We start from the raw sequence: 13,239 nt of genomic DNA, 5'->3' as shown, positions 1-13,239 counted from the left end.
TGATCGCTGGTGATCATGACTATTTATGTATTTGTGTGTTTTTTAAATTGTAGATTTTTAATTCGGTGTTTTTAAATGGCATAAAATAGATATAGATGAATTGAATAAGCTAAATTGTTCGTAGTGTCTGTCTGTATAGGTGTTTCCCAGTGTTGGGTTGCGGCTGGAAGGGCATCCACTGCGTGGATGATGTATAAGTTTGTGGTTCATTCTGCTGTGGCGACTCCAGTTAATAAAAGGGACTAAGCCAAAAAGAAAATGAATGAATGAATGATATGATAAGATAAGATATGATACAGTATGATACGAGACAATAATATAAATTTCTGAATAAAACAGCATCTTGAACTAGAACAGATATTATGGCTTGCTATTGGTAGATCTCATATGAGTGACAAGTTGTCCCGCCTTCTCACCAGTGATCACACTCTCAGCCTATAATGTTCAGAGATGGAGAGAAGGGTATTTTGATTAAAGGTCATGACGACAAAGGCGACACGATGGATCATTGGTTAGCACTGCCGCCTCACAGCAAGAAGGTTGCTGGTTCGGGTTCCACTTGGACCATGGTGTTTCTGTGTGGAGTTTGCATCATATGAGTTCGTTTGGGGTTTCTCCAGGTGCTCCGGTTTCCACCACAGTCCAAAGACATGCGGTGTTAGTGAACTGAATAAACTAAATTGGCCAAAGTATGTGTGTATGGGTGTTTCCCAGTACTGGGTTGCAACTGGAAGGGCGTCCGCTGCATAAAACATATGCTGGAATAGTTGGCGGTTCATTCCGCTGTGGCGACCTCTGAAATAGCGACTAAGCCGAAGGAAGATATGATATGATACGATACGATACAATGTGATACATTTCTGAATAAAACAGCATCTTGAACTAGAACAGATATTATGGCTTGCTATTGATGGATCTCAAATGAGTGACAAGTTGTCCTGCCTTCTCACCAGTGATCACACCCTCAGCCTATAGTGTTCAGAGATAGCAAGGAAGGTATTTTGATTCAAGATTATGATGTTTCACAAACTCTGGACGTTCACAGATAAATCGTTTATAATAAATACTGCAGCATTCCATATATAAAAGAAAACCGTAACTTTAATGTTGTTTCTGCAGTGGGGACCTGCAGGTTGTGGGCAGTGGACATTGTGCATACAGCACTTCTCAAAAGGCCATAGGGAAGGACAACTTCACCCTTATACCCGAGGGAACCAACGGAGTGGAGGAGAGAATGGGGTTTGTTTGGGATAAAGCTGTGGTAAGTGCATGTCTATGAATTGGGGCTACAGGTTGCATTCATTATTCATCATGTTTACCCCCTATTTGTTTCCTACAGGCCATGGGGAAGATGGATGAAAACCAGTTTGTTGCAGTTACAAGTACAAACGCCGCCAAAATCTTCAACCTGTACCCTCGTAAGGGGCGGATAGCTGTGGGATCTGATGCTGACATTGTTATTTGGGACCCCGACAAGATCAAGACCATCACAGCTAAATCACAGCAGTCGGTGAGCTATTTTGAATGATACTCTGGATCTGGATTTCTGGATTTAAAGTGTGTTCCTAAATATCTTAGATGGCTTGATTCAATTTACAGGATGTCCACAGGGTCTTAAAAAGTATTTAAAGTTGACAGATCAAGTTAGAGATGTTTAAGGCCATTAAAAAGTCTTAAATGCTTTTTTACATGGTATTAAATTGTGTATCATTTTTTGATCATGCAATGTATGAAAAAGTTTGCCTGAATTTAATCTTCTAAATATACTGTAAGTCGTTAATGTTACCTATTGAAATCAAAAGTGACGCTAAGGGCCTAAAATTTGTGGAAAGAATCTTAAAAAGGGTCTTCAAAGGTTTTTAATTTCATTCTGATTCATGTATAAACACATGTTTAAACAAACTGTGGTGTGAATTTTTTTGTGCAGTTCATTTGAATAAGTTATAGGAACTAATAACCTTAATTTTCTGATTTGTTATAATGTGCGCCTTTTGTGAAGCTGCTTTAAAACAATTATTGTGAAAAGTACTAAACAAATAAACTTGAATTTAATTGAATAAACGGGAGGGGGCGTCACGGTGGCGCAGTGGGAAGCACGATTGCCAGTTCTCAGTCTATTTCTGCTATTTGACTTCAATATGAATGCAACATGGACCAAAGAAATCAAAATAAATCAAAAACAGCACATGATGTCACAAGATGCTATCAAAGAAGAACTGGATGTTCAAGCATTCCTTTTTTTCTCTCTTTAGTCTTGATCTTGGCCATTACAGTACATCTAAAACTAGTCTTGGAGTAAGTGATTGTTTATTTGTGTTTGAGGTTGGAACTCCTTCTGCTTTTATGACTCCTTTACACTCTTCATGGGTTTTCGGTGGATAAATCATTAGCACATGTACAGTACACACATTCAACAAGTGTGTACAGCAAGTTCAAATATACATCCTAAAATCTCTTTTTTTGTATTTCTAGGTGAACACTAAGTGAACCAGGACTAAATGTTTCTTTTTTATTTGGTCCATAACAAAAGAACCAAAAACAAATTCAAAGTGTGAACAAACCTTTAGTTATACATATATTTAATTTAGCATTATAGCAATAATTTGATTTAAAACACATTTGATTTGTTATATATATATATATATATATATATATATATATATATATATATATATATATATATATATATATATATATATATATATATATATATATATATATATATATTTATATATATATATATATATATATATATATATATATATATATATATATTTATTTATTTATTTTTTATTTATTTACTTATTTATTTTTTCATAAAAACATTAGTAATTTATGTCTGTGCTTTTCTTTCTAGGCTCTGGAGTATAACATTTTTGAGGGCATGGACTGTCGTGGTGGTCCGTTGCATGTGGTCAGTCAGGGCAGGGTTGTGTTTGAGGAAGGGAAGCTTCAGGTTCAACAGGGAACAGGTCGTTTCATCTCCCGCAAACCCTTCCCTGATTATGCCTACCAGCGGATTAAATACCGCAATAAGGTATGACATGATTATTCATTTCAGCTCATTTAAATAGTAAGCATTTGACCAAATTAACTGACCAAGACTTATTGTCACCAAGGCTGTATTAATGAACTATAAATATAGCACATTTAAGTGAAGGTTATTGTTGAAACCTTTATTGCATGATTTTAATAATTATTAAAAATATTAATAGCATTTTTTGTCAGATCCTTTTTTTAAATCATGGAAATCATTATCCTTTTATCAAATGTTGCTTTATTTTTGAGCCATTTTAGTATGTCTTTGCTTATAAAAAAAGCTATTTTTATAATAATCACATTGATTATAAACTTTTCTACAATAGCGTGAAGGTTAAATAGTTATTCCTGGCATATATTATGTAAATTACTAACATAAAAATAAACCAGATTTGAATATATATATATGACGCAGTGGCGCAGCAGGTAGTGCTGTCGTCTCACAGCAAGAAGGTTGCTGGTTTGAGCCTTGGCTGGGTCAGTTGGCGTTTCTGTGTGGAGTTTGCATGTTCTCCCTGCTTTCATGTGGGTTTCCTCCGGGTGCTCCGGTTTCTCCCACAGTCCAAAGACATGCGGTACAGGTGAATTGGGTAGGCTAAATTGTCCGTAGTGTATGAGTGTGAATGAGTGTGAATGGATGTTTCTCAGATATGGGTTGCAGCTGGAAGGGCATCCGCTGTGTAAAACATATGCTGGATAAGTTGGCGGTTAATTCCACTGTGATGACCCCGGATTAATAAAGGGACTAAGCCGAAAAGAAAATAAATGAATGAATATATGTATACATGATACAAAAACAAAATGTAAAGACGGTTAAAAATGTCAAAAATGGATACAAAAATATGTGTACTAATATGTGAACTTTTAGGGGTTGTTAAAAGTTAATTAAACATGTTAATTACAGTATTGATAGCTGTATTAGGATCAGTATTAGTATTTTCATATATGCGCAATCAAACCTGTCTTCGAACCATTATTTTGGCAGATAATGAGCATGCAGGGTGTTTCTCGTGGCATGTATGATGGTCCAGTATATGATGTCCCAGCTACACCCAAATACATAACTCCTGCCCCCTCCGCTAAGACCTCGCCCACTACACACCAGCCTCCACCAATCAGAAACTTGCACCAGTCCAACTTCAGCCTATCAGGTAAGGAGATAAGATCAGACAGCAGAAGAAAACAACTGTTATAATTATTCCCATGCATTTCTAATTATTTTCTAATATAATCTGCATATTAAGTATGCACTCATTAAACTGTATTTTATAGCAAGTGTGTGTTTTCCTTATTATTTCTATTTCATCAGGGTCTCAAATTGATGACAACATTCCTCGGCGCTCTGGCCACCGCATTGTAGCTCCCCCTGGTGGTCGGTCCAATATTACCAGCCTTGGTTGAGCCTTCTGTAGCTCCCAATGACTATAAGTGTGTGTGTGTGTGCGTGTGTATGCGTGTGTGTGTGTGAGAGAGAGAGGGTGTATTATTACAGTTCTATCTGTTGACAAATCATCAGTATTCTCCTTTCACAGGGTTATGCTATAAACAGGTTTGTTGTGCAACACGTGCATGTTCAAATATCACTGTACCTTACCTGTGCAGCAGATGTCCCATCCACAGTGAATATCGTACAAACTATTCTCACTGCTAAAGCATCCCTAGAGAAATACATATAGATAGCTAGACAATCACTAAAAAAAATACTCTATAAGAGCTTAGAAAAAGTAGCATCTAATCAGTGCTAATATAATAACACATTTTGAGCTATTCAGCCCATCATTCTGCCGATGTGACCCCAAGTGTTTGTGACGTTGTGTTAAAAATGTCTATTATTTAAACCCTGTGAAACCTGGTTATCCCAGAAAATGGTGCTCCTCCTATTGGATGGCTTACAGAACTAAAGATCATTTGTATTAGTGATGAAGAGGTTAAAAGTGCTGTATCGGTCTGAGATCAGTTTTGGAAAAGATGTATTGCTAATAAGTACATTTTAAAACCAACTCTGCCTTAAAGTTGTGGTCACATTAGAGAAGTTTTAGATGTTAAACAGATTTATTTCAAATGAACACTTATCAAGAACCAAATGTCAAAGTTGATGAGCATATGAAATGGTGTTACTTGCCAGCTGGCTGGTTTTATTAATTCTAACAATTCCTAAGAATGTGAGATGATTATTAGAGTGTTATTGTCAAAATTGTTAAGACTGCATCACACTTAAAGCAACCCAGACTCATTCTGAAAACGTACCGCTATATACATTTCTGGAGAGCGCCAAATATGTTCCAGGAGCTATGTTTTTTTGCAGATTTTGTTTTCACGAATACACCAGAGGTCGCTAGTGCCATTCGCACCTGCTGTTCTTGTGGAAATCCACCAGAGGCTGCTGTCAACTGACTGACAGACTTACTAAATGACTGACTGACTGATCGACTGACCCACCCTCCTCCTTCCCTGAACCCAACCAACAGTGTTTTCAAAAGCACAGATTGACCCGTACACCCACTTCCCTAAACCCAACGACAGTTTTAAAAAGCAATCCAGAAAAACCCCTTGCCTAACTTTTTTACCACGTTTTTAGATTTTACCACATTCTCACCCTGTTATTTACTTGTTCATTTTATTTTTGGCTTCTGTTTTTGTATTACCCGCTTTCTGGAACCGTTCTTCAGACTCAAATCCCGTTATTGAGGTCAACTCCTCTCTGCATCTCAAGTCCATCGACGTACATTGCAAACTAACTAGACAAACTGGTAACAGCAGGAAAGGCGTAAGCGCAAAAAGGAACTACACCACATCACCCTGTAACATTCATTTTAAAGATGAAATGCAGCCATACGTACCTCTGACAATCCTGTGTCTGAGGTCTACAGCTTTGACATGCACTGTCAACCCTGAGACCTTATATAGACAGGTGTACGCCTTTTTCAAATCATGTCCAATCCGCTGAATTTACCACAGGTGAACTCCAATTAAGCTGCTGAAACATCTCAAGAATGATCAATGGAAACAGAATGTACCTGAGCTCAATTTAGAGCTTCACGGCAAAGGCTGTGAATACTTGTGTACATGTGATTTTTCAGGTGTTTTATATTTAATAAATTTGCAACAATTTCAAAAAATCTTTTTTCACATCGTCATTATGGGATATTGTGTGTAGAATTTTGAGGAGATAAACGAATTTAATGCATTTTGGAAAAAGTGACGCACTATAAATACTTTCCGGATGCACTATATTTCGCAGAGAAACAAAATATCGTTCAGCCCTAGCTCATTCATTTTCTTCAGCTCACCAAACACTTGCATTGCTATTGAAATATCTGAAATTTGCTTATGAAATTTCTCTGAGCATCTCGCAATGTGACCACACCTTGTGCAAGCACTTTTACCTCTCATGTTTCCTGTGCACTGAAATGTCTTTAATTCTGTGTTATCGGTCTGTTCGTGGTGAAGAGTGGTGGTGGATTGCATGATCTCACTTTTAGATGTTGGTATATGAGCTTTTAACTCTTTATACTTTGAAGGACGGTTTTATTTTTCATCTTAGCAAATTTACATCATTTTTCAAGAACATCACTTTTGTTACATCACTTTTTATTTTAATTAAACTTACTACTTTAATTAAATAAGTCTGCATGCCAGTTTAGCTCCATATAAGCTCTTCTTAGACCGTGTAGATTTTGCTTATTGCGAAATCAGATGATGACTATGGAGAAGACAGTACTCACATTACCTCAGTGTCACAAATGCAAAGAAAAACTATATGCAAACCATGTCTGGATGAGCATTGAGCACAAGCGTTTAACTCTATGCCTGTTTTTCCATGTATTGTGAGATTTATACAGTATTGCTCCATGTAAACGGCACTTAGCCCGGTCACTGTGTACGCTAAAAAGTCTTAATATTATACTTCCACTGAATAAAGAGATATTCCTTGTTTTGGACCAATACAAGGCCACTTCCAAGCCTGCGGTATTGCTTTCATACCCTGTTGTGATTTTGTATTGCCTATATGGTATTTATAGTGTTCATGATTGATGCCATTTTAGATTCTGTAGGCTAATGTCCACCAATGCACTGACTGTTGACAAATAACTTCACTTTGCTATGGTGAAATAAAGTCTGGAAAATAAATAAATGTTGAAGCTCCTGCTGTGTTTGACTTGTGTGAGATCTATCGTCTGTCTGTTTAGAGTGCAGTTTAGTTGGGTTTTAAGATGCACCTATGATGAAAATCATCTTCTGAGGACTGTTTGGACAGAACTGAGTCATATTGGAGTGATATAAAGACAATAAGTGTCTTTTTTTATTTCCTGATGTTAAAATAGGATCCAAATCCCTCCCATTTTGAGGCCCACCGCAACGTGACGTAGGAGTGCAGTTTCCCCACCCACCGATTTGATTACCAGCTACGTATCAACATGTCTCCTTAGTAATGCACCAGGATAGGCAGTGTTCAGGGGCGGAATTAGTGATTTGGGGGCCCTAAGCAATTTCAGGTATGGGGCCCTAGCATTGTTAAAAAATAAACTTAAAAGTGTGTATGCATGTATACATACATATATATATATATATATATATATATATATATATATATATATATATATATATATATATATATATATATATATATATATATATATAGTGTTAGATTTTAATAATAATAATTTAAAAACATTTAATCCGATTAAATTCACAATCCATCAAACTAATCATTTCACCATTTTCATCTGAATTGAATAGTTGCTATTTGTGAATCGGTGGCCTTCAATCTCTTTAACTGTTTTGTTGTTTGATGTATTTCTACTTTCCCCCCAAATGTTTTAAAAATTCTCACTGTTGCGCACTCTAATTGCTGGCAGACTGCTGTCACTAAATCTCTGTGATTGTGAACAACAGGAAGAAAATAATAAACGGTCCGTGTAAAATTTTGCATTTAAAATTGTAATGTAATGACAGTAATTACATTGTTATAACATTGTAATTACTATGCTATTACATTAGAATTACTATGTATTAATAATGTAAATATTATGTTACAACAATGCAATTACAATCTTAGTAAATATGTAATGGCATAGTAATTTAAATGTTAACAATTTAACTACAATGTTATAACAATGTAATTGCAATTGAATAATGTAATTACAACGTTATAGCAATGTAATTACAATGTTATTACATTGTAATTATAATGTATTGCCATAGATATTAGATTGTTGTAACATTGTAATTACTGTCATTATATTATTACTATGCAATAACAACGTAATTAAAATGTTATTACATTGTTACAACATAGTAACTACAATGTAATTACAATGTTAATACACGGTAATTGTAACGTTATAACGTGTAACTACAATGTTATAACAATGTAATTGCAATGTTACTACATAGTAATTATAATATAATGACAATAATTACGTTTTAACAATGTAATTACAAATTTACTACATATTAAATATAATGTTATAACAATGTAATTACGATGTTATAACAATGTAATTGCAATGTTACTACATAGTAATTATAATGTTCTAACAGTGTAATTGCAATGTTATAACATAGTAATTATAATATAATGACAATAATTATGTTTTAACAATGTAATTACAAATTTACTACATATTAAATATAATGTTAAAACAATGTAAATACTGTGTCATTACATAGTAATTACTCTGTAGTTACATCCAAGATAATATATATATATATATATATATATATATATATATATATATATATATATATATATATATATATATATATATGTAAACATGTTTTTATATATTTCATGTTAAATATTTGTAAATTATTGTTATATACATAAATATACACAGTACACTTGTAATATGTAATTACAAACTTTTATCTTGGACATAATTGCTATCTCATTATAATGCAATTATTATTTCATTACAAATGTAATTAAAAACTTTTATCTTGTGTGCAATTACTGTGTCGTTACATTGTAATTATTATTTCATAATATTTTAGTTACATCCAAGATGATAATTATAATTGCAAATGTTTCTTTGTTACAGGATTTAATTATTTACAGTTGTATACATAAATATACACAGTAAACATGTACTTACAAACTTAATTACTATGTCATTACATTGCAAATAAATCCAAAATAATTTGCATAAATGTAAAAGCTTCTTTGTATATTTCATGTACAGTATCTGTGTATTCAAATGTAAATACACACAGTATCTATGTATTTACAAACTTTTATTTTGGATGTAACTACATTGTCATTTCATTATAATTACTATGTAATAACTATGTAATAACAATGAAATACTGTTGTAAAAACATTGTTAAAACATTGTAATTCCATTTATGATCATATTGTACAGTACAGTATTTATAATACAATACAGTAATTACAATGCGCAATGTAATTATAATGTTATAACAATGTAATAACAATGTTATTACGTTATAACAATGTAATAACGCAATGACAATGTTATAACACAGTAATTATAATGTTATTACAATGTTATAACAATGTAATAACAATGGACAATATAATGACATAGTTAAAGCAATATATTACAGCAATGTAATAATAGTGTTATTACATAGTTATTATAATGTAATGACAGTAATTACATTGTTTTAACATTGTAATCACTATGTCATTACACTATAACTAATATAAAACAACAATTTAATTACAATAAAATACCAATGCATTAACAATGTATTTACAATTTTAACATAAATTAATTATAATGTTATAACAATGTAGTTACAATGATATAGCACTGTAATTATAACACTATAACAGTGCAGTTACAATGTTACTACATAGTAATAATGCAATGACAGTATTTTACAATGTTATAACAATGTAATTACAATTTTATTACATATTAATTATAATGTTATAACAATGTAATTACAATGTTATAACAATGTAATAATGTATTTACAATTTTTGTACATTTTAATTATAATGTTATAACAATGTAATTACAATGATATAACAATGTAATTACAATGCTATAACAATGTAATTACAATGCAACAACAATGTTATTACATAATAATTATAATGTAATGACATAGTAATTACAATGTTAATACAATGTAATTTCAATGTAATTGCAGTGTTACAACAATGTAATAAAAAAAAATTTCACATATTAATTATAATGCCATAACAATGTAATGACAAAATTATAATAAAGCAATTACAATGTTATTACAAAGTATTATTTATGTAATGACAACGTAATTAAAATTTTATTACATAGTATATACAATGTTACAATGATGTTGTTACAATGTTATAAAAATGTTTCATACAGTCCGGAGGTAAAATTCCATCATGACCCCAATAGGAGTCTGGGTTCCTTTCTACGTGTGTTTATGACCGCTGGTGCCAGCAAGTCTGTTACTCTGTGGCACTTTTATTCTAACAGGACACTTAGCAGATAGCTTCAGCCCTCTCTGTTCGAGCTTCAAAGGAACACAGCAGATAAGAAAAAAAGGAAAACCCTCTTACTTTTTCTGGCTACACAAGGCATTCCCCAATATTAAAAAGTACATTTAGAACCCAGAATTCCCTTTCTGAAGTACACCTAGCTTTTTGTAATTTGTATACTCCCTCATATAACCTGAACGCCTTGTATTTTTAATCTTTTTAAAGCATTAGATACAGTAAGAATGTGTGAATCAGGTTGATAATTATAAATTTTAATACATATTAATTATAATGTTATAACAATGTATCTACAATGCTATAACAATGTTTAAAAAATGTATTTACAATTTTAATACATATTAATTATAATGCTATAACAATGTTATAATGCTGTTACAATGTTATTACATTGCAATAATAATGTAATGACAGTAATTACAGTGTTATAGCAACAAATTTATGATGTAATACATAGTAATTATATTGTTATAACAATGTAATTACAATATTATAACAATGTAACAAAAAAATTTTTACATATTATGTAAAAACAAAATATTTACAGTTAAAACAAATTACAATGTTATTACAGAGTAATTATATTGTTAAAACAATGTATTTACAACGTTATAACAATGTAATTACAAATTTGTTACATGCTAATTATGTTATAACAATGTAATTAAATGTTTATTACAAACTAGTTATGGTATAACAGTGTAAATACAATGTTATAACAGTGTAATTACAATGATATTACATATTATTTATAATTTTATAACAATTTGGTTACAATGTAATTAAAGTTTTATTGCAAATTTATATTGTTTTAACACTGGAATTACAGTGTTACAACAATGTAATTACAATGTGCAATGTAATTTTATTGTTTTAGCAATTTGATTACAATGTAATAAAAATGTTACTAAATATTAGTTATAATGTTTAACCAATGTAATTACAATATTTTAACATTGCAATTGCAATGTATTACAGTTATTATAGCATAATGACATCAATTTGAATGACATTTTGTAGTAATTATATTAATAAAACAATGTAAATACAACGTTATACAAATGTAATTACAATGCTATAAAAATGTAACTACAATGTTGTTACATAGTCATTATATTGTTATAACAATGTAATTACAACGTTAAAACAATGTAATTACATATTAATTATAATGTTGTAACAATGTAATTACAATGTTAGAACAATGTTGTTACAATGTTAATACATATTAAATATAATATTATAACAATTTGATTACAATGTAATTACAAATTTATTACGTATTAATTATAATGTCACACCAATGTAATCACAATGTTTTAACATTGAAATTACAATTATCACATAGTAATTTGAATGTAATTATATAGTAAATACAATGTTACTACAAAGTAATTGTGTTAATGAAACAATGTAACTAAAATGTTACAACAATGTAATTACAATGTTTTTACATTGTCATTGTATTGTTATAACAATGTAATTACAATGTTATAACAATGTAATTACAAATGTTTACACATTTATTATAATGTTATAGCAATGTAATTACAATGTTATAATAATGTGTTTACAATGTTATTACAAATTAATTATAATATTAGAACAATTTGATTACAATGTATTTAAAATTGTAATACATATTATAATATTATAACAGTAAATACAATGTTATAAAAATGTAATTACAATATACAATGTAATTTGAATGTTATAGCAATTTGATTACATATTAATTATGACGTTATGCAAATGTATTTACAATGTTATGACAGCGCATTTACAATGTTATTACATAGTATTTATAATGTAATGACATAGTAATTACAATGTTAAAACAATGTAATTGCAATGTTAATACATAGTAAATATGTTGTTGAAACATAGTAATTACAATGTTATAGCAACATAGTTACAATGTTATAAAAAATGTAATTACAATGTTATAAAAATGTGATCACAATGCACATTGTAATTTGATTACATATTATTACAATGTTATACCAATGTAATTACAATGTTAAAACATTGCAATGACAATGCAATTACATAGTAATTACAATGTTACAACAATGTAATTACAGTTTTATTATTATATGTTATAACAACGTAGCTACAATGTTATAACAACGTACAATGTACTTATAATGTTATAACAATGTAATCACAGTGTAAAATATTAGTATAATGTTATAGCAATGTTATTGTTTTATTACAAATTAATAATAATGTTATAATTACGTAATTACAATGTTATGACAATGTAATTACAATATACAGTGTAATTACAATGTTATTACATCGCAATTATAATGTATTGCCAGTAATTACATTGTTGTGACATTGTTGATACTTTCATTACATTATATTTACTGTGCAATAACAACCTATTTATAATGTTATAACAATGTAATTACATAGTAATTATAATGTAATGACATAGTAATTACGGTGTTATAATTTAATAATTATTACTAATTATTACTAATAATTTAATGACAATTTTACTACAATATTATAACAATGTACCAACAATTTTAATACATATAAAGTATAATGTTTTAAAAATGTTATTACAAAGCTAAAACAATGTAATTACATAGTAATTATATCAAAATGACATATTATTACCTTGTTATAAAAATGTAAGTACAATGTGGAATGTATTTATAATGTTATTACAATGTATTTGCATTGCTATTACATAATATTTGTAATGTAATAACAGTTTAATTACAATG

General features: G+C 30.4%; 1 protein-coding gene across 2 annotated transcripts in view; it reads left to right on the top strand.

Moving 5' to 3' along the window:
* Positions 1 to 7,176, top strand: part of crmp1 (collapsin response mediator protein 1) — a 29,550-nt gene extending 22,374 nt beyond the window's left edge. For both annotated transcript variants that reach the window (XM_056461286.1, XM_056461293.1), the window contains exons 10-14: positions 1,120 to 1,261; positions 1,340 to 1,510; positions 2,858 to 3,037; positions 4,025 to 4,190; positions 4,349 to 7,176. In XM_056461286.1, the coding sequence (XP_056317261.1) occupies positions 1,120 to 1,261; positions 1,340 to 1,510; positions 2,858 to 3,037; positions 4,025 to 4,190; positions 4,349 to 4,440 (751 nt within the window). In that variant the 3' untranslated portion in view covers positions 4,441 to 7,176. The remainder of the gene's footprint in view (positions 1 to 1,119; positions 1,262 to 1,339; positions 1,511 to 2,857; positions 3,038 to 4,024; positions 4,191 to 4,348) is intronic.
* The last annotated feature ends 6,063 nt before the right edge of the window (positions 7,177 to 13,239 follow it).

The sequence above is a fragment of the Danio aesculapii genome, chromosome 1 (genome assembly GCF_903798145.1).
Source record: "Danio aesculapii chromosome 1, fDanAes4.1, whole genome shotgun sequence".
Taxonomy (NCBI): Eukaryota; Metazoa; Chordata; class Actinopteri; order Cypriniformes; family Danionidae; genus Danio; species Danio aesculapii.
This window is presented reverse-complemented; position numbering and strand designations above follow the sequence as displayed.